The 26,906-nt window shown below is 35.0% G+C and overlaps 1 protein-coding gene across 9 annotated transcripts; it reads left to right on the forward strand.

The window, feature by feature from the left end:
- LOC126768861 (FK506-binding protein 5) lies at nucleotides 1-26,700 on the forward strand. Of its 9 annotated transcripts, XM_050487226.1 has the most exons (28): nucleotides 3-325; nucleotides 12,239-12,421; nucleotides 13,031-13,171; nucleotides 13,402-13,434; nucleotides 14,621-14,803; nucleotides 15,115-15,258; nucleotides 15,504-15,686; nucleotides 15,885-16,016; nucleotides 16,091-16,405; nucleotides 16,587-16,901; nucleotides 16,995-17,309; nucleotides 17,504-17,692; nucleotides 17,784-17,924; nucleotides 17,997-18,317; nucleotides 18,428-18,610; nucleotides 19,009-19,059; nucleotides 19,274-20,095; nucleotides 21,874-22,005; nucleotides 22,087-22,410; nucleotides 22,568-22,756; nucleotides 22,841-22,978; nucleotides 23,210-23,308; nucleotides 23,703-24,017; nucleotides 24,107-24,263; nucleotides 24,343-24,509; nucleotides 24,715-25,041; nucleotides 25,110-25,289; nucleotides 25,359-26,700. In XM_050487226.1, the coding sequence occupies exons 1-28, from the start codon at nucleotides 160-162 to the stop codon at nucleotides 25,544-25,546; spliced, it is 6,033 nt and encodes a 2,010-aa protein (XP_050343183.1). In that variant the 5' UTR covers nucleotides 3-159; the 3' UTR covers nucleotides 25,547-26,700. The 9 variants fall into 9 exon arrangements, 8 of the variants coding, with proteins under 8 accessions (XP_050343185.1, XP_050343183.1, XP_050343184.1 ...); XM_050487228.1 differs by lacking the exon at nucleotides 23,210-23,308 and having other exon boundaries at nucleotides 2-325; XM_050487227.1 differs by lacking the exon at nucleotides 13,402-13,434.
- Nucleotides 26,701-26,906: the final 206 nt, after the last annotated feature.

The raw sequence follows: 26,906 nt of genomic DNA on the forward strand, positions 1-26,906 counted from the left end.
TCGGTCCAAAGAATTAAGCTGCAGTTGTTAACTTGCAAATAAATTGTACGCTGCGCATGCGCGAGGTGCGCGTGCGCGGGTGAGGCGGGCGGCAAGGGCGGACCGCGCGGCGGGCGGCGGCGGGCGGGCGGCCGGCGTCAGTACGCGCGCGCCCTCGCTATGGCTCGGTGGGTGCCGGCCCTCGTGGCCCTGCTGCTCGTCTCCGTCGTCTCCGCCGCGCGCAAGACCGTGCCCCCCCCGCGCATCGAACCGCAGATCGAGGAGGTCACCGCCAAGCAACTGGAGAGAGTGCTGGAGGACAAGGACTACGTGGCGGTGTTCTGGTGTAAGTGCGCGTGCGTTGCTGGCCGACCGCCAGCGCGGGGGCGCTGCGCCCGCGCTGCCGTCGGCTCATCTCCGAGTTAATGATCTTCGGCCGCTCAGCGCGGTACGCCGCCCGCCGCGCGCGATATTTTCGCAGCGAGCCACGGCCGTTCCCGGTTATGCAACCTCGGAGACAATAAAACCCGAGCCGACCGCGGCGGTCGTCGGCGCCGCCTAAAATGGCGCCGAGACTCGTTCCTCACGGTCCCGTCTCCTCAAGGTCGCCGGGCGCCTACGCTCCCGCTCGGCTAAAGCTATATCAGTGTGTGCCGCACGTTTAGCTGAAATAGATTTCCATTACGTGATATCGGCATTCCGAATGTTTTAGTTTGTCGCCAAGTTAAAGGTCCGATTCTGTTGACCCATCGAGTGTTTGTTGTCTCTACCGAAATAGTTCTGAGTGTTGACAGTCGATGTATCTATGTCACCTCGCCAATTTCTCACACCCTTTAGTTTTTCATGACCTTTACTTAATATTGGTGTACTCAATTTTCTCCTGGTTTAACTCTTGACGCGAGAAATGCAATATTTTAGTCATTCGGACATCGGATCAGTTCTTGGCTGATGGTCGTCGGTTTCAATTTGAGCAGCGGACTTATTGAGAACGACTAACCTAGACTGTAAATCCACGTCAGAAGACATAATTTGTTATGTACTAACATCAAGTCTAGCCGAGGTTAAGTCAACATAAACATAAATAAACAAACCAGGACTTTTCAGTCGTAGAGTATGCTATATAAAAGTTGTTTAGGTATTAAGATAAGTTATTTTTTTAAATTTCTCATATCTTCATCTTCATATTCGACAATTAGTATCGCCTTTCTATCGATTCTCAAAGCTTCTGATTAATTTAATGATCGAGCGGACCGTAAAGTTTTTGAGGTTAAATTTTATGGCACTACAAATTTTATTTTTATTACTTAACCAAATACCTTCATATATTCTTGTATATATATATACATATATATATATATATATATATATATATATATATATATATATATATATATATATATATATATATTAATTTAACTTTTAAGATGATAAGCACGGAAGTCTTCTTGAATCATGACAAGCATTCCTTGACAGCAATATATTATTATAATAATAATCTTTATTTATAAAATCGTTTGTCCTGGCTTACTATCAACGCACAGACAAACCTACTGAGTCTAGAAAGCTTATAATTGAATCTTAGATTTATTTTAAGTAAGCATCCGCTTAGAAAGGATGTTTGGAAATTTAAACTTTTATGGGAGGAAACGGTGATATTTTAACAGTAAGAAGTCGGTACGGACATTTAGTAATTAATAAAGTTACTAATATTAGTCCAATGCTACTGATTAAATCATGAAACATATATATTTAACTTCTCATCTTCATAAGAACTAATCTTAATCGGCTTAAAAATAGTCTCAGTTGCCTGGTATAACGTGCTAGAGGAAAGACATAATTACGAAAATTCAGTGGTACAAATGTTTTGTTTGGAGTTCATCCAAAATCATAGTATGTGATCAATTTATTTACCGGATTAATAGAATCCGCGACTCTTGTTAGGGAGGAGTTTCTGTCGTTATAATTACTAATGATAATCCTAATTTTATTTGATACACCAGATACAATATTTTTGTGACATGTCATCGCTGGCTAATTATATAAAAAAACGACGACGATTAAACATGTCAATTTATCGCGATTGAATCGAATTGTAATCGTTGCCGTTTATCCGTTTTCCTATTCTTTATGTAATTATCGACAATTGGCATAAAAGTTAACAATTAAGTTTGGTTTTAACATAACGCTATATGTTAACATCATATCCGTTCAGTTCCGATTCGAATAAATATAGAATAGTTAAAGTTGGATTGATATTGAATCGGGAACGTAATACTAGTATAATTGGACCCCTGTTTTAATAGTGTACCAGTTTTCACCCACGGCTTCACTCAATGTTAGGAAACAATGTGCTTTTCAGTGACAACGTGAATGCAGTTTCATCATGATCGGTTTTGTAGTTTAGACGTGAAAGAGTAATAAATAAATAAACTCACTTTCGTATTTATATTATTAATTAGGATAAGAGTCGAGATGGCCCAGTGGTAAGAACGCGTGAATCTTAACCGATGATCGTGGTTTCAAACCCGGGCAAACACCACTGAATTTTCATGTGCTTAGTTTGTGATTATAATTCATCTCGTGCTTTACGGTGAAGTAAAACATCGTGAGGAAACCTGCATGTGTCTAATTTCACTGAAATTCTGCCACATGTTTATTCCACCAACCCGCATTGGAGCACCGTGGAATAAGCTCCAAACCTTCTAATCAAAAAGAGGAGAGGAGGCCTTTAGCCCAGTAGTGGGACAATCATAAACTGTTACAGTACGGTACGATTAGGATACAGATAACATTTCTTTAGTGTTTTTATTATTATTATTTAGTAACAATTTCCGTTGTATTGGTCCGTAATGTTTATTGTTGAATAAGTAGTTGATAATTATATTTTATTCAATTAGGAAGCTATCTATGAACTGGTGGTAGGGCTTTGTGCAAGCTCGTCTGGGTAGGTACCACCGATCAGATATTCTACCGCAAAATAGCAATACTTGATATTGTTGCGTTCCGGTTTGAAGGGTGAGTGAGCCAGTGTAATTACAGGCACAAGGGACATAAAATCTTAGTTCCCAAGGTTGGTGGCGCATTGGCTATCAGCGATGGTTGACATTTCTTACAATGCCAATGTCTAAGGGCGTTTGGTGACCACTTACCATCAGGTGGCCCATATGCTCGTCCACCTTCCTATTCTATAAAAAAAAAAAAAAAAGTTCAGACTTTGGATAATGCCGAAAATAATTGGCAAGAAACTCGGTAGTTGTTCTATTTTATCAATGGAAGTATATACTACAATAATTATTTATGTACAAGTATCCTATATATATAAGCGAATGACTGACTCTTCACGAGATCTCCGAAACTATTGATCCGATTGACTTGAAATTTACCATAGTTACGCGACGTAGACGCTCACTAAGAACGGATTTCGACCTGACTTATGAAGTCGGCAGCTAGCAATTTTATAAGCCCTTATATAAATTATAATTAAACATATATTGGTGCTCCATTCCACCCTAAACGGTAACAAATTTAAGCTTTTCGTAAGATAAATTAATTAATAAAGCTTGCACTATAATTCAATCATCACTTTTTTCGGTAGGGCTTTGTAACCACCCTTTTGGTGCACTATCCATTTACCTTACGCTTACAACGATAGTTACAACGATATTAGTTTGCACGACGCATTTGCACATCTGGCTTTCAAAAATAATTAAAAATCCAAATTTCCCAGCTAAAAATCAATAATGAAAGGTTATGTTATACTTAACCTTGGGAGATAAGATGGTATACATATAGGTACCCTGGCTAATACCTGGCTGATACCCAGATGGGCTTGCACGAAACCAAACCACAAATGTTCATCCTCAAAAATGATTAGCCAACTGTGTGAGACTAATAATTGTGCGCAAATGTGTACGTAAGCACATGGTCCTCTATGCCCTCACTCTCATAATCCTTGTGAGGACCGACTTGCATGACATGATTCATCATAGTGTGTAATAAAGTCGTCATAGTGTTTGTTATAGCCTATTACAACCACAACAAGAATAAACCCAAATAAACATTGGTCACCAATGTCCATTGACGCGATATCATTGGTCGAGATCTTGAATAATCTTTGATATTCACTATTGATTCGCAAAAGAAAGACGTTTTTAATGTCCGCGAAGTTATAATCGGAACTTCAAAAGTTAAACTATTTTGGTTATAACAAGTTAAGTGGAATAGCGTTGTATTATAAATAGAGGTAAATGAATAAAGAACTGCTTATAGTGCGTAATACATCAGAACAATTACAAAATCGCATGCAATTTGTAAATGTAAGGTTTGTTTACTTTTATTTCTACTCCGATTGGAATAGGGTATACTGGAATAACGTAGGTATATTTTTATTTGATTTGATTTATAAACAAAATCATTGTACATACTACATTTTAACGACATAACCGATGTCATGTGGTAAAATAGAGAGCGCACCTATGTTTGCACACACTTGAGCCCTAAAATTTGTCCTTAACTCATTAGATGTTTAATTATATTTATAAAAAAATATACTCCAGTATTTATGACAAGTATCTTCATAGTTGCTATTGAGAATGGCTGCGTTGACCGGCCTCACATTACCGGTTTGTTACTTTGCTTTAAATTATCCATGAGAATATCGACAAACATATTAACAAAAAGCCGATTAATTCAAACTTTTAAACATTACTATTTCGTATTATATGTGTGGTATTATATTAAGCTGAACAGCAATTTTGATGTTTGAACGTACAAATCACAAGATCTGCCAGAGCGATTTGAAAAATAAATTGTTATATCTAACGCATCAGAATGCATAAGCAAAATGTTATGTACCTGGTGACTGTATTTACACCCACACAACACACAATACTAAGAAATGATGTTTTTCAGTAGAAAATGTAATGAGTGGTTCCTTACCAACGTTTGAACGGGTTTGAACAAAGATCAATAATTAAAAATATGGTAAATACTTCAAATGCATCTAGGTAGTAATCCGAGTGTAAGGTAAGTGTATTGAAATTTAGATTTACATTTAAATTATTATCCACAATCATAATGTACGAAGAAATATTATAACAGTAACAGTAACAGCCTGTGAATGTCTCACTGCTGGACTAAGGCCTCCTCTCCCTTTTTGAGGAGAAGGTATGGAGCTTATTCCATCACGCTGCTCCAATGCGGGTTGGTGGAATACACATGTGGCAGAATTTCAGTGAAATTGGACACATGCAGGTTTCCTCACGATGTTTTCCTTCACCGTATAGCACGAGATGAATCATAATCACAAATTAAGCACATAAAAATTCAGTGGTGCTTGCCCGGGTTTGAACCCACGATCATCGGTTAAGATTCACGCATTCTTACCACTGGGCCATCTCGGCAATATTATAAACAGTAAAACAATAGGTATGAATAATATTTAAAAACAATAAATTATAAAAAAGTTTTCATTTGTTGCCAGCATTTACACTTTTGCATTTTAATTAAAAAATGCAAAAAAATTAAAGCTTTTCTTTATAATATAAAACTAGAAACTACCTTTTTGTGGGTTATAAATGGTTTAGTACGGTTAAATACGTAGCAAGTATACTTGGTATGGAGGAATTTATGTGCGATTAAAATGGTAGTTAATCTTGGTTTATAATTAAGTGATGTTTATTGCTTACAGTACAAAAGCAGGCACTATAAGACTCGTAAAGCTTTCGGTTAATAGTGCTTAGCATTTGTGGACTATGAGAAGGCTTTTGACTCTATTGAGACCTGGTCTGTTCTGGAGGCCTTAGAACGGTGCCAAATCGATTGGCGATACATACAAGTGCTGAAAGGCCTGCATGACGCTGCTGTTATGACCGTCAAAGTACAGAATCAGCAGTCTGACCCTATCCTCTTGCATCGAGGAGTGAGACAAGGGGATGTCATTTCACCGAAATTGTTCACTAATGCATTAGAGGATATGTTCAAGACGCTGCACTGGGAAGGGCGGGGCATAAACATAAACGGCGAGTACCTTTCGCACTTGAGATTTGCAGACGATATGGTCATCGTGGCAGAAACCGTGCAGGACATGCAATATATGCTGAGCAGCCTGGCTGATTCTTCTGCTCGAATGGTCGCTGGATGAACTTGGAGAAAACCAAGATAATGTTCAATGAATATGTCAGTCCGGAACCAATAGCCCTTAACGGAGTTCCTCTCGAAGTTGTTCAGGAGTATGTGTATGTAGCTTAGGCAAACTTTGCAGTTGGGTCGAAACCACTTCGAGGGGGAAGCACGAAGAAGAGTACAGCTGGGCTGAGCAGCGTATATAAAACTCGGTCAAGTCTTTTCGTCACGGATACCGCAATGCTTGAAGACAAAAGTCTTCAACGAGTGCGTCTTACCAGTTATGACCTACGGAGCCGAGACGTGGACACTGACAGTACGTTTGGTACACCATTTTAAGGTCACTCAGCGAGCTATGGAAAGGGCTATGCTCGGAGTTTCTCTGAAGGATCGAATCTCAAATGTGGTGATCCGACAGAGAACCAAGGTTATCGACATAGCCCAAAGGATTAGTAAGCTGAAGTGGCAGTGGGCTGGACACATATGTCGCAGAACCGACGACCGTTGGAGTAGACGTGTTCTGGAGTGGAGACCACGCCTTGGCAAACGTAGCGTATGACGCCCTCCAGCTAGGTGGAGTGACGATATACGCAAGGTGGCTGGCAGCGGTTGGAGATTAAGAGCTGAAAATCGAGCTCAGTGGCGTGCCATTGGAGAGACCTATGTCCAGCACTGGACGCGAAAAGGGTGATGATGATGATGACTTAATAATTTATTAAAGTAATATTTACATACTATTAAAATATATTCTTTTGTAATTGCATTATGAGAAAATGGGCCACATGGTGGTCTTTAAAAAATATAAAAATGTAAGATGTTATGTTTCTTATACTCAGTAGGTATAAGAAACAGAACAGTACCACAGTAGTGTGACAGCAATGCAAAATATTGCTCTATGGCATTAGAATACCTGGATGGTAGCCACTCGACGCAAACGGATAACAAAACTGCTCTTAGGGCGTGCGACACTGGCCACCGTGTTACGGCATGGCGCCGCTACCGGGAGAAGAAGAGCCGCTAGCGGGCGGCATCGCTCCGCAGCACGATCGTTTACGGTGATGATCAGAACGTTAGTTTATGTTTTGCTGTTGCTCAGTTCACACGTATTAATAAATATGTCTGACAATTTAGATGTCGACTTTTTAATTTCACTAGAGGTAGCACGTTCCGTTCTCTGGGGCAAACGAGGGTTATAACAATAAAAATCGCAACGATGGTTACTGCCGTGTGTGGGCGCGGTGCACCGTACTGCGGGCAGTGCCGCATTATAGACATGCGCCCAGGCCTTTAACAATATTATAATATCAAACTTATAAATGACAATAAAATAACAGTCAGTGTAGACATACTTTGTGGAGCCTATGCATGTCTTGGACATGCTTTATACCTTTTCTTGTAGCACGTAATACTTTTGAAACAAATAGATCCTGTTGCTAGATCACGTGAATTTTAATCAAAAAGAATGGGGATTCACCGCGTGTTCCCGGCAGTGTGACATTACCATTTTTCCTTTTACGTAATATGTTGTGAATATATTATAAATAGCACATACCTACCCATATCGAACCTTTGATACACGTGTTCTATCTATTAGGTCATCTCAGCTATTATTAAAGTGCCACTTAAGAAATATTTGTTTTCGAGCATGCGATTCGAGTTAAATGATACAAAACGTCTCTCACGTATTTCAAGAATTTATGTTAAGTGGGCAACATTATTAAGACACACATCAAAATACCTTTCTATATAGCATTTTATACTTCATAAAAACTGCTTAGTATTGTTGTGATTCAATTTGAAATATGAGTAAGCTAGTGTAATTACAGGCACAAGATACAAAACTTCTTAGTTCCCAAGGCTGGTGGCGCTTTGATGATGTAAGGAATTGGTGTTGTTGACATCTTACTACTACTTGCTACATCTAACAACTAGTTTATTATAAATAAATAAAAGGATATTTTTGTAAAATATTGTTTGCCTGATCACCTGCTCCATGCGGAAAATATATTTTTATGTCAGTATTGATAACAAGGCGGCTTGTGCTGGGTTTACACATACTCAAAAATTAAGAGTGTTACTAGTCAAAAAATTGCATTTCTATAACAAGCTGTATTGTGAACAGTCCTTTGCTATTTATAAAATGACAATTATAACAAGCAATTAATCTTCATTCGCTTTGTGTTCTAGAATTCGTTCTTAGTAAAATCAATTCAAAGATATAATACGAACACATTCGAGCTATTTTAATATAAGTTACGATGGCAGAAATCTCATTTTACGTAAGTCTGACGTAGGTGCTGCTTCTCTGCTTGTGAATTAGGTCTCATTGAAAATATTTAAATCAGGTTAACGAAATTATAATTTGAATAATCCAATCGTTATTGGAAGTTATTGTAGCATTTGTTATGAATATTAAATTTCTTAATTTAAACACGTAGCTCGTTATTGTAACGGTAACAGTATGTGTTTAAGATTTTTTGTTAGGATTGGCAAATTAAATAAACTTTTTGTGTTGCTGTGTGAAGAGAGATTTTAGTTGATTATTTATATCATTTTATATAACTATTTCAGTATGATCAAATACCATAATGTCCTCCAGATCGATTTCGGCCGCAGCGGCCAATTTCAAGAGAGATTAACCAACTACGCAGGAAATATTATAGTGCACAAGTGTATGCGCAAACACAGGTGCACTCTCGATTCCCTAACTCTCATAATCCGATGGGACGGCAATCCGACACGACCGGAAAGAGTCCAGGTACAGGACTAACGGCTTTACGTGCTTTCTACTGAGAATTTTCAGACATAAAAACCCAATAACTTTTTATTGGCCCGACCTGGGAATTGAACCCAGGTCCTCCGGGTCTGCGGCCTTATATCAAGCCACTACACCAACGAGGCAGTCAAATACCATAGCCCTTACCTGTAAAGAGATAAACAGTCTGTCTCATAAACGTTGTTAAGCGGGTGTGTGTCTTCTTTCGAATGTCAAATCAATAATGACAGAAATCGCGAAATCTTTGTATTACTAAACAGTCGCATGCACCGTTTATAAGGCCAATAAAGTTTAATGTTTAAAAAACAATCCTTATTAACAATTTTAATAAAATAAAATTATATCACTAAATACAAAATATTGAAATTCATGTTATATTGTGCCACTAACCTTGGTAACTAAGATGTTATGTCCCTTGTGCCTGTAGTTACACTTCCTCACTCACCCTTTAAACCGGAACACAAAAATATAAAGTATTTATGTTTAGCGGTAGACAAGCTTGCACAAAGTCCTACCACCTAGTATATTTTATAAATATATTATATATATGATTGCCACATCCGAGACCGTGTCGATGCTTAACATCACGCAAGACAACGGTCAAACGCTGGCCTATAAATGATACAAATAAGCTACCTTCAGTATTGCACGAGTAGAATAAGGGTCTACATATAATGTTTATATACATATGTGAAAGCTTCAATCCACAAGTTTTTCAAATCATATTTATCAATTTTATGTACAACGTTTAATCTAACAAAATTTTCAGCTTAATAATAGTATGTGTATTAAGTAATCTGATTGGTTAAAAATCGTACGTACATTTGCGGTTACTTCTTATTAGAAAACACATTCAGACCCGGTGATGGCTTTAAATTGAATTTAATCTTGAAAATTGACAATACTACGTCTAAGCGATTAACACGATACCACATAAGAACTCTTATTTTTAACTGTTGTGTATATTCTAAAAAATATGACAGTTTATTGACTCCATATTGATTTATATCCATAACAAATAAACTAAAAAAGCGTTCTTACGTGTCAATTTAGTTTGAAAAACGAAAGTGGTTTGAATTGTCTGATAAAACTTCCAATTAAATTGAAGCAAAAAATAATCTATACCAAATATTGTAATTTATTTAAAATTGTTGTCTAAATAATTATTGTTTTACGTATATTCATAAATTTTCTTACATTACGCACTGATCCATAAAAGTATAACATTTTCCTAGTGCCACTTACGCTGCCATTATTAAGAAATTACGTTACGTTAGTATATTAATTTTTTATTATTTAAAAATACCCGGTCAAATTCAATAAAAAACGAACCGTAAATTATCATTAGATATGTATTTAAAGACATTGAACATTAGTTGTGATACCGCAAAACCCTTACAAATAATATTTGATATAAAAATAAATATTTTCAGCAACTGGTTTATATAAACACGTCAATAACTTAACACCTCGTTTTAAACGAATACAAATAAATTAAACACCCTTCAACTAAATATATTTTATAGGCGTATATATCACAGAGCTATGAAATATCGAGGTTTTTTAAATCATGTAAATTCAAAAACTTTTTAATTAGGGTTACATTACGAACTCCTCCTCGTTACAATACTTGACTGCCTCGTTGGTGTAGTGACTTGATGTAAGGCCGAATAACCGGAGGTCCTGGGTTCAATAAAAAAAGTTATTGGTTTCTTCTGCCAGAAAATTCTCAGTAGTAGCCTGGATTCTGGAAGTGTGTACATTCCCGTGCCTCGGAAAGCACGTAAAGCCGTTGGTCCTGTATTTGAAATCTTTCCGGTCGTGTCAGATTGCCGTCCCATCGGGTTATGAGAACTAGGGAATAGAGAGTGCACTGTGTTTGCGCACACACTTGTGCACTATAATATGTCCTGCGCCGTTGGCTAATCTCTCTTTCGCCGAGGCCGAAATCGGTATGGAGAACATTACATTACGAATGAAGAATCTTGCCAGAAGATCCGGCAAGAAATTCACTACTTAGCAAATATATTAAAATCAAAATATTTTTTATTCGGATAGGCTTTTATAAGCCCAAGCGGCTTTGAATAATTTTAAAGATTAAATTTAATGTAAAGCTACCACCGACCCGGAATGTGGATTCTGTCGAGATGAACCGACAAGAAACTGCTATCTTATCAATCAATTAATAAAATAATTTACTTGATGGTATAACTGACTAGATGCCATAACTACTTGATGGTAGATATTATACCAGATATTGCCAAACAGCAATACTTAGTATTGATGTGTTCCTATTTAAAGGGTAAGTGAGATAAGAGGGTAAAAGGCACATAAGATACATCACATTTTAGTTTTGAAGGTTGGTGGCGCGTCGGTAATGTAATGAATGGCTAATATTTCTTACTTCGCCAATGTCTGGGCGGTGGTGACCACTTACCATCAGGTAGCACATTTGCATGTATTTCATAAAAGAACTGAATTTATTTAAATATAATAAACTATACCTATTAATATAATTGAGCGTAAACGATTCAAAGAGGCTATCAAATGAAAAATGATCGTAAACGCCGCCCACTAACGAACTAGGGCTGTAGCGTGTATAATCTGCAATCGTAAAGCTGGTTACCGGCGCGATTTCTTGATTTGTATGTTTATGAGTTTATTTTCACTCTCGAATGTTTAAAATATCATCGAAGTCTACATTACAGCAGAGGTCAGTATTATTCCAGAAGTAATACATGTCGGTATATTCTTAATGGTATTGATGAGCTTGTTAAAATTGGAATATATATTATAAATGAATCTTGTATAATTTTATATTATTAAGAAGTCCGTTTTGTAGTTAACCTGAGCGTTTTAGTGTCTTTGACAAGTGAATAATGAAAATAATTGTCGCGTCTCAATTGATAAAGAAAGGTTGAACGGTAAAAACATAAAAGTTTATTTAGAAACTTGACACACTTACGTGCTATTAGTATCAATTTTAAGAACAATGTTAAACTTTACAAGTTTGTTTCTCAAATTCACAGTTTTCTTTATTGAAAGTTTGTTAATTTCCCATTTATCCATAAGTCTTCTATCCATGTAAGGAGTAGTTTAGGAGTTTAATCCACCACGCCGCTCTAATAGCTGACGGTGTCAAAACATGTGGCAGAATATATTCCGACGGATTTATAGCATAACCAGAATTGCTGGGAGTTCTTATAGATATAGCCTTAAAACCTAATTGCGATTTCATCCACACTAAATAAAACCTTAAGTGCGTGCGTGCATTTACACACAGCGCCGTCTATGAATTTATAACTAAGAACTTATATAAGTAGACCAACAGTAACACTGACGTTTTCTAATTTATTACAGATGCCAGGAGCTGTGTCACTTGCGATAAAGTTCTAGAAGAACTAGAAAAGATAGATGACGACACGGACACGTTCGGCGTCGACTTTGTTAAGATCAACGACAAGAGGCTCGCCAAACAGTATGGCATTACGAAATTCCCCGCCCTCACGTACTTCCGTGAGATGGAACCGATCATTTACGAAGGTTAATATTCAACTAATGGATATTTTTAAAACGATTAAAATGCGCACAACTCTTTATTTAAGGAATCGGTCATTTATTAAATAGAGATTTGTGCTTATTTTAAATACTACTAATATAAAAATACTATTACGTATACGATGCTTTGGAACAGAATATAGGCGGCTTATTTGTAGTCTGCTCCTTGTTTACTATAACGGGTTTCTCTAAGCATAAAGACTTTTAAGAATAGTAAACATTGTCGAAGCTATAATATATCACACTGACAACATAAATCAGTCACTCATAAAATGCTTGAATGGAATGAAGATATATGAAGGAACCTGTTTTACTTGCGTCTTAAACTTGGTCATCTACCAATGTTGGTACAAATGTGTTTATATATAAACAAATTGTGAAGACTGACATTGACGATATAGCGATTGAAGAAACAAATAGAAATGTCTGCGAGGTTGATCTTTTTGGCAGCTGATCAGATTTAATTAACTTATATTTTAAATACCTAACGCTTTACTAGTGATTTACCAGGGCAATATGTTTATTTTTAGATCTGCGGTTAAGTTTTTAGATATATTTTTGAGGTTTCAATATAATATATCCTTATGTTTATAGGAGATCTCATGGACGAAGAGAGCGTCTTGGATTTCCTGACGAGCTTAGAAGCAATGGACCTGCCCGACCGGATAGAAGAAGTCAATCAAAAAATCCTAGATAAAATTATTGAAGACACTGAATACGTTGCTGTTCTCTTCTGTACGTATCTATGTTGCCTAAAGAGGGTTTGTTTAAGTAATTAATCAGCTATTGTGGTAAAATATTAAGCCATTTTTTTCTTAACTAACAAAAGTTAAATATTATATAAATTATCTAAATGTAGAACTATTGAGTAGATAATTATCTATCGCTTTCACTGATTAGTATCAAACTAAACTGTTTGAACAGGAGTACATTGTGCCGTGTGTTTGACATTGTTTTTCACGTAGGTCCTGATCACAAAAATTGCGGCCCGATCAACAGTAAGTAAGGTTTACAGCTAGCGGTATGTTTTATATTTATGTCGTTGTGGCTGTTACTTCTAGCTTCTTAGAATAGCGCAATTCAATGATTCCGACGTGCTTTCCGCTTTCGATGCGGCTGCGGTGGGCAATATCGGAGACTTATTGGAAATTAGAATAAGAATTGGCGGCTCAAACGGCTGAGGCGAGCATTCATTAATGTTTTGGCCAATTAAATTTTTGGCTCCGTTACAATATAACACAATAGCATGAATCATTTGATAAAGAATATCGATAGTAATTTGATGTTATCAAATCGAATGTTATATTTAGTTATATTTGTACGCCGTAAACGCTTATCTTTCACGTGCTGTTTACCAAACATCGATCTTTATAGCTTCGAGCAGTAGCTTGTATAACATCTGGCAATTACATTTGTCTAGTGTAAAGGAAGACTAGAATCAAAAACGTTTGCATTATCGGAGCGTGCGGCGAGCTATTTTGGCTGTTCTATTTATGTGTTGCCAGCAAGCTCGGATTGACGGACCGACCTGTCACGAACAAGACATCGGTTACATTATCTGCTCTTAACGACCACAAACTATTAAAAGTCCGTATACTATGTAGGAAAATGTTCTTTAGTCTGATTGGAGCGCACCGCCTAATGACCTTGACCTAAATCAGACTAAAGGAAACAATAAATAGAAATTCTTTTAAGCAATATCGAATATATCGAATATTTGAAAAAATGAAAAATGTTTCAACTTAAATATAAACTAACGAAAGAATAATATCAATTTATGAATAGTTGGTATAGTTGCGTTGCGACCAATTTTTAGTGAACCCTAGATGGACTAAGTTTTATTAATTTGGGGTTATCCGTATTTAGTATATACTTATTTACCCATTCCCTATAAAACATAAGGACACATGGATATATCCTACTTAGAAACCAATTCAATATACAACAAGTGGACCCATCACAAACTCAATCACCAGCCTTAAGCTGAGTTTACTAGCACCACCTTTGCACGACACCGAACGCTTGCCATGCCACACAATACAATTAATTTTTCTCTTAACACACAATCACCTGAACAATTCGCTTAACTGCACTGCTTCGACTCCTATACGAGGCATGATTTTATTAGGTACACATATTCAATTCACGAAGACAATAATATTAATAAGTACTCGTATGTTACAGACAAACCTGAATGCAAGAAATGTGCAAAAGCTTTGCAGGAGTTGGAGAATATTGATGACGAAGCAGACCAACTCGGTATAGGTTTCGTAAAAATTCACGATGAGGAACTAGCCGAGGAGTACAGTCTTGGAGATTTGCCAAGACTGGTGTACTACAGGCATCAAATACCTATTATCTATGAAGGTTTGTGAGTCATTTTACTGACGTTAGTAAGCACGATGAAATTTAACATTACTTTTTAAGAGACTACCGTTAAGAAGCCATTGTTTTTATGGTTATTTCAAACTCATCATTTATTTTAATTGTGTAAATATACACTTTTATATTTATTTCGAGGCAGGATAGTCTTTTTCATTATAATATGGTATTAAAAAGTTCTTTATTGGATAGACAGATTTTATGAAAAATTGTCTTCACAAATCTTTACAAAACATATGATAAATGTAATAATATAAATACTCCAATAAATGTTAATGGTAAATTATATTTTGTAGGTGAGCTCAGTAAAGAGGAAGACGTCTTAGAATGGCTCATTGCAAACAAGTCGACTGGGGATGAAGAAGATGTGATCGAGGATGTAACGGCTAAAACTCTCAATACTCTTATAGGAAATGTTGACAATCTTGTTGTTTTGTTTTGTAAGTACATTTGAGAGATATATATATATATATTAAGGTAAAGTTTATTTGGGAGCGATTTGTTTGAATATTCTTGACGATTGAGTACTATATGTAATTAGACTCTTCTTACGTGGCGAGTTGCACGCACTTGGAATTACTGTTATATGAATTAATACGTAAAATTAAAATAGTAATCATTAGTATGCAATATGCGAGCATGAATGTGAATTAATATATTTTAATTTTATATATTTATATTACAGACGATCACGGTGATGAAGAGTCGATGACAGTTTTGGGAGAGTTGGAAAAAATCGATGACGACTGCGACCGACACGGGATTCAGTTTGTGAAAATTGACGATAAGAAAGCTGCTGAAGAGTTTGGAATCGACGATGTTCCCTCAATAGTCTACTTCGAAAAGCAAATCCCCAATGTTTACGACGGTAATATTTTACTATACTTTATTACCTTCGGAATTGCGATCAATATTATTTTCACGTGTTTTACGAACATATTAGTATGTAGCTCATGATGTCATTATGTAGTACAAATATTAGTACTATTGAGCTAGTTACCTATATATGATAAAATGTGTTATTTTTAAACAACAATAACTTATGTTATTATTTAAATTGTTACAGGTGATCTCGAGAACGAAGAAGAAATATTAGTTTGGCTCGTTGATCAGTTGGAAAAGGATGAAATTGAAGATGTTACCGATGAGATGCTTGATCGGCTTATCAAGGACGGGAAAACTGTAGCTGTGTTATTTTGTAAGAATTTATTGTACCGAAGTCTATCCTAAATCTACCAACATGTAAAATAATTGTATTATCTATCTTTTCAGATGATAACAACGATCGTAGGTCTCAAAAAGTGCTGAATGAGTTGGAGAATATTGATGATGAATGTGATCAGCTGGGTATTGCGTTTGTGAAAATCGACAATGATGAAGAAGCAAAAGAATACGGCATTGAAAAAGTTCCTACCCTGCTATACTTCGAGAAAGGTATACCGACATACTATGAAGGAAATCTAGAGGAAGAAGAAAAAGTTCTTAGTTGGCTACATCACCAAACTGAAAGTGACGAAATTGAAGATATTACTGACGAAATGCTCGATCTAATCATAGAGAAAATGCCATATGTAGCTGTTTTGTTCTGTAAGTGGTTTTCACGTTTATTTATGCAGTCTTAGCAGTGTCCAAACAATTTGACATGCCAGATTTTTATATTAACGCATTGCTAAATAGTAAAATATATAGCATCACTATAAAATTAGCTCACTTTGTTATTTAAAGAACTGACATAAAAATGAGATACAGTCGTTTGCATTAATTCCAGATGATAAGGACCAAAAGAAGAGCCAGAAAGTTTTGACTGAATTAGAAAACATCGATGATGAATGTGATCAGAATGATATCGCTTTTGTCAAGATCGATGACGATAAGGAAGCAAAAGAATATGGGATTGAGACTGTTCCAACAATGGTGTTTTTTGAAAAAGGAATCCCGCATATGTATGAAGGCGATTTGATGAAAGAAGAAGAGCTTTTGGGTTGGTTACTGCATCAGAAACGTCACAGTGAAATACCGGAAGTTACTGATGAGATGATGGACAAACTAATCGAAACTGCCGAGTACTTGGCGGTTATCTTCTGTAAGTATAACTTTTTTATTTTTTCACTTATCACAATAAGTAGTATATTAAACCTTTTTTTTATTAATAAATCATGTTCTTTTCGGTATATAGATGACAAAGATGATAAACAAGATATACGAATTCTTAATGAACTAGAAAACATCGACGATGATTTGGAAAAAGAAGGTATTGTCATTGTGCGGATCGACAACGATGCTGAAGCTAAAGAATATGGTATTGATCATCTACCTACGTTGGTGTACTTTGAAGACAATATTCCTGCAATTTATGAAGGCGATCTGTTGAACGAGGATGAAGTACTTGAGTGGCTTATTGAACAAAAAAACAGTGCAACGATCGAAGAAGTTACTGATGAAATCTTAATAGATTTGATAGAGGAACATGAATACGTGGTTGTATACTTCAGTAAGTTTTTTTTTTCGTCACTTATAAAATATTATTATTTAGATTAAATGTTGTTGTACAAATTATGCTGACAAAAGATTACACAAACATAAATATATAAATCGTACCTATAATTTAAATAGAATAAAAATGAAACAATCTCTGGTTCTTTATAATTAATTAGTATGTACTTGTATTGAACATTTTATTTACAGGTGGAAACTGTGAAGAAGGTGAAGAGTGTGACAACATATTAGAAGAATTAGAAAACATAGACGACGAGCTTGATGAAACGGGTATTATCTTTGTAACCACCGAAGACTTATCCCTGGCTAAAAAATACGGTATCAAGACCTTCCCGACGCTTGTTTTCTTTAGAAATAAAGAACCTCTAATTTACAAAGGTAAATTATTACTATGTACAGATAAAAAAGCTTTATATAAATTCATAAGAATATAGAGTATAAAAAATATGAATATGATAAAATATTCCAGGTGATATCGAAGATGAAGATGAGGTATTGGCATGGTTGACAGATGAAGATACTCTTGAAATTCCTGGTAAAATTGAAGAAGTAAATGCCAAAATGTTAGAAAAAATACTGGAGGAAAATGACCATATCGTTGTCTTCTTCTGTAAGTTTTTATATTTTAAGCTAAAAATCCGCTTGTACGTATTGTAGTAATCTTTATACTCTCTTTTTTAAGATAAAGAAAATGACAAAAAATCACAGAAAATATTGAGTGAGCTAGAAAACATTGATGACGAATGCGAAGAAAAAGACATTGATTTTGTAAAGACTTCGGACGACGGAATTGACAAGGAATATGACCTACCTGACTTGCCCGCGTTAGCTTTCTATCGGCATAAATTCAGAACTATCTATGATGGAGACCTAATGCATGAAGAAGCAATTCTTAAATGGGTTTTGGAACTACATGACTCTCAACCTGATGTAATTGAAAATGTTGATAGAAAAACTTTAAAGGATCTTATTAATGACGTCGAACACCTGGCAGTATTTTTCTGTGAGTATAATATACAATTAGAGCTATAATGATTTGAAAATATCACCACATTGTTAACAGTTATTTGCGAAGACTTTCATGTATCGAAAATACAAATGAGTTTATTTCAGATAATGATAAATGCGACACTTGTGAGGAAATTCTTGAGGAGTTAGAAACTATTGACGATGACACAGACAAGCACGGAATACAATTTGTTAAGTCGAAAGATTCGAAACTGGCGTCTGATATTGGTATTTTCAGTTTCCCTGCTTTAGTTTACTATGAAACTGGTGTGCCGATCATGTACGATGGTAAGTACCTCATGTTAAGGTGATAGGATATATAAGTATTATATTTTTATTATTTACATAAGGTTTTGTTTATTTTTATGAAAAATGTTAATATTATCGGCGGAAAAAGTTTAGAGACTGGCGGTAGGATTTTGTGCAAGCCCATCTTGGTAGGCGCCTATCACCTACCGCCAAACAGCAATAGTAAGCCAGAACAATTACAGGCATAAGGGACATAACATTTTTGTTCCCACTGCTTAGCGAAGCGTTGGTAGTGTGAGTAATGGTTAATATTTTCAACCGTGCTAATGTGTGACGGTGATTACTTACCGTGAGGAGACCCAGTGGTTACAGTATATGAATCAAAATTATTTTATAAAAATCCTTTAGAGATATTTAAACCTTTGTCCTGTTTATAGGTGACTTAAAGAACGAAAATAAGGTTCTCCAGTGGCTAGTAGATCAAAAAAGTAAGAATCCACATCCATTTAAAAAGTTTATTATGTAATATCTGTTTAAGGTCTAAGGATTTGTTGATGTATTACGAATAATGAGTTACAAAATATTACGTGCATGACATCATTCTTGACATCTCTTTAAATAAAAATGTTTTACTATACCTACGCCTTAAATGCTGGATGTTTGAGCTATGTCATTTTGCATGACAGTTACTAATGCCTGCAGGTGAAGATAGCCACCGACCAAAAAAAAAAGCTTATCCTAAATCAAAGGCCAAAGCAGATGTTGATAAAAAAACGGGGTTTCTACGCAGTGGAAGCAATAAAGAGTCATCAACAGAAAGTCCAAAAAAAGCCGAATGGAAGAAAACAGGAAATATTAAGGTTGTATATCCGAGTGCTCTTGCTGATAAGAAACGCCAAGAAGGCACCCCTAATCGTAAAAGTAAAGTACATTTGGATGATGACAGTGACGACGACGATGACGACGATGACGATGACGATGACGATGATGATGATGACGATGAAGACGATGACGACGATGACGACGATGACGATGAAGATGAAGACAGTGATGTAGATGTTGACGAAGACGACGAGGACGATGACGACGATAATGATAATAGTTTCAAAAGTTTCTTTCAAAACAAATTATCTTTTTTCAAAACACAAACAAAAAAAGAGTCGGGGAAACAATTAACGCGTTCTGGTAAAAAAACTGTTTCGAAAACTGTTGATTACAATGACGTAGACGATGACGATGATGATGATGACGATGATAGTGATGATGATGATGACGATGATGACGATGATGACGATGATGATGATGACGATAATGACGATGATGATGATAATGAGGGTGACGATGACGATGATGATGAAAGTGATGATGATGAGGATAAAGAAAATACGAATATTCGAAAGTATAAAAACATGTATAACTACAAAGTAGGTAGAACGCGTAATTTAGATCAAAACGATGATGATAATGATGATGAGAACGGAGACGAAGACAGTATATTCAGTAGGATAAAGAAAATGTTTACAGGTAAATTAGTAACGTTGAACCCTGAGATGTGACCCTGCACGGTGGCACGGATGTACCTCAAACACACATCTGCATGGTCGAGTAGGAGCCCGCATGGGTCCCTTTACACCAGCTGTTGCCTGCAGTCATTCGCGAACGCTTACCAATTTTAAAACGTTTTCCAGTTGTTATTAATACTAACATAACATATAGATTTAATGGCGCGCTCACCGGAACGCGTGCCAAAATTACAAACATGCACAGTATTAACGTAGTTAACTTTATTTATATAGTAATTTTTACGGGTATAAAAACAAATTTTTACTGACTGCAGGCGATCGCTGTTTCTACATTGGATTGGGGGCGAAACCGGCCGTCCCAAAAATGACTTACGAACCCTACCAGTGCTGTCCCACTAAAGTTCAGAGTCCGACAAAAGTAGCGAAGGCGACCCCTACCAAGGTTCCGGCTAAGAAACTCGACAAGGATAAGCTCGGCGCTCCTGAGAAGCCTACCAAGGGCAAGAACAAGGCCCTCGCTAAGCCAGATAAGCCAGGCAAAGGAAAAAAAGGTTTATTCGGCTCTGATAATATTTGGTGGTGGTAAAAAGTAAATGTTAGACTATTGACTATAACGTCACAAAACTCGGTTCTTAGTGGCGCTTGCTCGCGCAGCATCAAGTGGACACGAATGTTAAACATTATTAATAAAATCTCGCAGAACGGTTTCTCCTTCTTTATCTAATTGTATATTCTAACGCATCGATATACACTCGTATTAACATTACTAGCTTTCAATAACCTCGTGTCCCTTGATCCCTGCAAGCACTTACCAGGGTTGTATTTATATATTTATTGCACATGGACTGTATTAATATACACAATTTACAATAACTTCATGATATAAAAACTGTTAAAAACATCGAACCTGCGAATGCAGCCCGCTCTTCTTATTATATTTATGTATATCAAGGTCACATGCTTTTGATATTCTTTTTAATTGAGAACTTGTGGAGACTAAATATTGGGATGTCTAGTGATGTTGTCAACAGATGTATAAATCGTTTTTGAATGTTAATTAATTCCAATATTTAGAAATGTACTCAAAGAGAACACAACAACACAGGGCATTTTAATTATAACTTATTTCGTTATGCCACCTTGAAAGACTTATTGTTGTAAGGATTTCATGTTCATATAGTTTTCTAGTCTTCATGGAATCTCATTATTTTGTAATACATACTACGAATTTACTTCAAGTTTTTAAAGTTATAGATTTTTGCTGGTTTCATTAATATGAATAAAACATTTGAAACCTTAAGCAATGCCAGAACTGTAGATTTTTTGAAACAGAATAGTTCTACGAAAATTTGTTTGCTATATTATTTTTTATAGATTTTGTTACAGTCATCTTCATTTACGGCTTAATATAAGGCTAAATTCATATTCATTTCGGTCTTACATCTAGCGCCGCATATTATGTTATATATGTTAATAAGTTTTATTGTTTGGCCGAAATATCGCATGAATGTTTTTTTTTATTTATTCGTTATGTTGAATTGTCAAATTCACGTTAATATAATTTTTGTTAATAAATACATTTTTTCTATTATCGTATTTATCATTATTCTATTCAAATTCGAATGATGTCAGCATGGTGTTGCCGTAGTTGTTCGCGCATGCGATAATTGGATGTTCTCTGGTGAGTTAATGAATACAATAAAATGGATGTGGTTTCTTTATAAATTTAAATTAAAACGGGAGGTTCGTCAATAAAATGTAACACTTACAATATTTTAGGAAACTTATTGGATGAAACCGAAGTTCTTGATTGGATGGTTAGTCAAAAAGAAGATGAGAGCATAGAAGAAATAGATAGAGACCAATTATTTAAATATATCGAAACAAAAGAATTTTTAGCTGTTGTCTTTTGTAAGTATTTAAAACTATGTTGTGTTATATTTTGTCATCTTATTTAAATTGTAATTTAAATTTATTTTAACAATATTACAGACAGAGACGAAGATCCTCTTAGTCCAAGAATACTGAGACACGTGGAGCTCATTGATGATGAAGCCGCTGAATATGGTATAAAAATTGTTAAATGTAGCGATCGTTTGATGGCGAAGAAATATGGCTTTAGAAATCCACCTGGTATTACATACTTTAGGAAAACGAAATATATAAACTATGATGGCGATATGGACGACGAGGAAGAAATCCTTGACTGGCTTACAAATCCAGAAAATATGGAACTTACTGATCACATTGAAAAGGTCAATCAGAAAATGTTCCAAAAAATAAGACAAATATCTGACTATGTGGCTGTATTCTTTTGTGAGTTCTTCTGTTGCATTTATTTAAATATTTAAAAGCTATTAGAGCTTAAATAATAAATAACGTACTTGAAGTAGCCTGTAATATAATTATAATCAATTTATTTTTTTAAATATATCTATAAATTCCATCTGTATTCCATTGTCACATGTTTTAGACAGTAATGACTGCAAACAATGTCCAAAAGTACTGGCAGAAATTGAACACATAGACGACGATGCTGATGCTGCTGGCATTAACTTCGTCAAAATAGATGACCGAGTTATGGCTAAGGAATTTGGGGTGTTTGCTTTACCTGCCGTGTTATTCTTCAAATTGGGTTCTAAAGAACCCGTTATATACGCAGGTAAATTTAATAATTTATCGATAGGTATTATATTTTAAATAATTAAACTTATGTTGCTTTATTTTATAATTAAAATAAATACAGGTGATTTGTACGATGGGCAACAACTGCTCAGTTGGCTACTTACGCAGAAGAACCCTGCTGGTGATATTATCGAAGCACTCGAGGGTCAAGAATTATTGGATTTGATAGAAGAATCTGCATCTCTAGCAGTATACTTCTGTAAGCATTAACAATTTTATTATCTTCAAAGAATCTTAACATAACGGATTATCTTTAAAGAATTTTACATATTAATAAAATTATAAATTTCTTTTAAATGTGATTTAGCTTAACCAGTATTGACGTTTTATTAATATTTTAACCCAGAGCAATAATCAAGTAACACGGAAATAAAACAACGAGAATGTAATGAATTATGAAATAACATAACACTATCTTACTTTTTATTAGGGAATAAAACATTGTGTGAATTGTGCAATGCAAAAACAACGAAAAAGCCGAAAAAGAGTATTAGAGAACACGACGACGAGGAAGGACTGGAAATAGACGGTACTTCTCTATCCCTTAAGAGAAACATATCTGGTCTTGAAATTATCCGTCCTCACTCGATACCATATTCCTATGATGCATGTCGCATGTCTGTCACAATATGCGCACTCGTTCCTTTGTCTGCTATGCACACAAGAAAATGTTATTAATTTTATTATTTCCTAATATCCACTAGGGCTTCATGATTTTGGACTTTAAATACTATGCTTTTAGTTCCTTTATTATAAATTCCCTATTTTAAGAACTCAGAAGTTGTAAACACCTTAGAAATTCCTTAATGGTAGAATTGATTTAGTTGGCACTTGAAAAATTTCCCTGTTTGTACCCAAAAATTCCTGCATCTTTGATTGTTTTGATTGTCAATATAAATTACTAACATTTATGTTATTTATAGATTCCCTTGATTGTGAACAATGTAACGGAATCCTGGAAGAGCTCGAAAATATTGACGATGACTGCGATAGACATGGAATTAAATTCGTTAAAACTCAAGATTATTCCATAGCAGAAAGTTACGGAGTCACTGACTTTCCAGTTCTAGTATACTTTGAACACAATATACCGAATGTATACGAGGACTCTTTGGGTGAAGAGGAAGAAGTTCTTCAATGGTTAATTACTCAGAAAACAGAAGATCGCATTGAACTTATAACAAGAGTTATGTTAGAGAAAATGGTAGAGGAGACACAATATCTAGCAGTTTATTTTTGTAAGTAAAGAATCAAAGCATATTTATAAAATAATAATGAAAGTATGTATAAACTTTATTTTAAATAAAGTTATCGATATTTGTTTTAGACAAATTAAATTGCCACATTTGCGATCATATACTAGAAGAATTGGAAAAGATTGACGACGAATGTGATGTATACGGCATACACATGGTTAAGATACAAGATCCACAGCTTGCGAAGCGATACTCTATTAAGACTTTTCCAGCAATGGTTTACTTTAGGTGAAAAAAAAATTATCATGTAATTGGGTTAAAAATTTTCTGAAATATAATATAATAATTAATATTTTAAATTTCACAGAAATGGCAATCCTCTACTTTTCGAAGGTGACTTACAAAATGAAGAATCTATACTAGAATGGCTGATCGATGATGACAATCGTGAACTAGCCGATGAGATTGAATCAGTTAATGAACGAATGCTTGAGAGACTGCTTTACGAATCTCATTTACTTGCAGTATTTTTCTGTGAGTAGTATTCAATTATTTATTCGTAACGTGTGCATATACAAGGCAACTACAAAATAATCGATGACAAGTATTTTCTATAACAGTGACAGAAAGACAATACTGCGTTTATTATAAAAAATATTCCAACGCTTGAAGTCTATGATAATTGAAAGCTTATTTTGAATATTAATCTAAATTTAATTATGTATTTCTTATACTTTAGACGACGAAGAAGACTGTCAAGAATGTCAAGATATTCTTGAATCTCTTGAGCAGATCGATGGTGAAGTTGACCAGTTTGGTATAGACTTTGTTAAAATAGCTAGTGTTGAAGCAGCTGCCAAATATAACATCATTAATATACCTTCGCTTGTTTACTTCCGGAAACGAACTCCAATGTTCTATGACGGTGATTTACACCAAGTGGATAGAGTTCTGCAATGGTTAACATCACAAGAAGTTTTCGAACTTAAAAATGAAATTGAGGAAGTCAACCGAAAAATGTTGGATAAATTGTTGGAAGAAAACGAATTTCTTGCTGTTTATTTCTGTAAGTTTATGCATTTATTTTTATTGAAATCATAATAGACTTGATGATAATTTTATTTTTATTTACAGACGAGAATTCAGCTGAAAGTCGCTTAGTTTTAGACAAACTAGAAAATATAGACAGCGAGACCGACAATTTGGATATAACATTTGTAAAAATGCATGATCCTCGGTACGCCCGCAAATGGGGTGTCACTAAACTGCCGGCGATTGTTTACTTTAGGAAACGCTTCCCCAGTATATACAGAGGTAACATTATATGATAAGGATTACAAAATAAGCCAAAACAACATTTATTTACATTTATTACATTTTTAGGTGACATAATGGAAGAAAATGAGGTTTTAGAATGGCTGCGAAAGAACAGATTTAGGCAGCCAGAGCTGAATGTATTCATGTATGCTTTGATAGCTCTATCAATAGCGTTCGTCATGTACACCGCGTTCTTGCTTCAATGCTTTAAGCCCCTCGCGTCAACGACCACACAGCATCCGAAGCAGGCGTGATTTTTTTTACAGGTTCTAGACCTTAAACTTTCGACTGTAACAAGCCTACGGCTTAAAATATATTTCGACATCTAACAATATACAAATATTTTATTCCAGTATTTTAACTTGAAATAACAACGTAAGAATTTAGACTTTGTTTTTCTTCGGTGATTTTTTTTTCATAAAATCTGTTTTAACCTTATCTTCTGATGTGATCAGCTATGAACAGCTTATGCTATGCGTCAAAGAATATACAGACTAACAATAATATGGGATCAAACTTTATTTTACATTGATAGATTTTAGAATGAAATGCTTTACCTAATTTAAACACTTCTACTGCGTAAAATATTTCAAAACACGAACATTAAAAATTTTCGTTTAGTCATATTCATTTATCTACTTATTCTGCGTCCTCTGCTATAACAAAAATTATACGGCATTTTTAATTCACTTAAGACTGTATAATTTTTTTACTTGGTGACAATTTGTTAGTTGTGTGCAACACTTTCTTTCTTATTATAATATGCATGCGGTTTGCTATTTTATTGTTGTCATTTTTATTCGTTGAAAGACGTTATTAAAGTTTATTTTCGTTATATTTTTATCAAATGATTTAAATTATGCGAGAAACGTTAACTTTGCTGTTAAATACTTTGATGTCTCATTTATCCAATTTGAATGTCCTTGCGCTAAATCTTCTTTTTAACAGATTCCAGATTTTAGCCGTTTGTTGGTTTTTTATACAGTATATTGTTGTTTTAACTTTTTAAGTTGATTGTATTTCGAGAAACAGATATAACTTTTTTAAATATTTTAGAATTATTGATGCAAAAATAAAAATGAAAAACTAACCATTTATTCTCTGCCATTCCCTCTAGAACTTTATCGATGTCCAGTTACGCTTCGATATTTAAGCCAAGAAATGGTATTTTTTTTTCTAAAAGACAAAAAAGGAGAATATAGAATATATAGATCTGTAACTGGATTATGTACACTGGTTATGTATTATAGGTACCTTTCTTCAAATATGACAGCGAGGGCTGTAAATGCGGATTGTAACGAATATGTTATGCTCAAAAGAGTAACGCGCGCAGTGGAGCAGGCGTGTGTGAAATTGTTAAAACTTGTATATAAAATGTAAATATTTAATATAAAAATAGTAAAATTTATCTTCTTTATTTTTTTTACCTACCTGATTCATAATCAAAACGAAGTTTCCTCTTATAGTTATACTAACTAGCTGTTAGTTTTGTTTTTTATTTTTTTTCCCCCTTTTCTGGCGTGTATCTACGCTATTTGAGCGCAAAATATTCTGCCAATGTCACGTATAAAATAGATGAAACATATGATATCAGACTATTCGGTTTCAAATTTT

This window comes from Nymphalis io, chromosome 6 (genome assembly GCF_905147045.1).
Source record: "Nymphalis io chromosome 6, ilAglIoxx1.1, whole genome shotgun sequence".
NCBI lineage: Eukaryota > Metazoa > Arthropoda > Insecta > Lepidoptera > Nymphalidae > Nymphalis > Nymphalis io.

Excerpts from the sequence above, each read along its gene's own strand:
- LOC126768861 (XM_050487226.1), top strand. The coding sequence starts at position 160 with ATGGCTCGGTGGGTGCCGGCCCTCGTGGCCCTGCTGCTCGTCTCCGTC. Across the intron at positions 18,611-19,008 it reads TGTGCCGATCATGTACGATG|GTGACTTAAAGAACGAAAAT; the intron begins GTAAGTACCTCA and ends TCCTGTTTATAG. Across the intron at positions 19,060-19,273 it reads GTGGCTAGTAGATCAAAAAA|GTGAAGATAGCCACCGACCA; the intron begins GTAAGAATCCAC and ends TAATGCCTGCAG.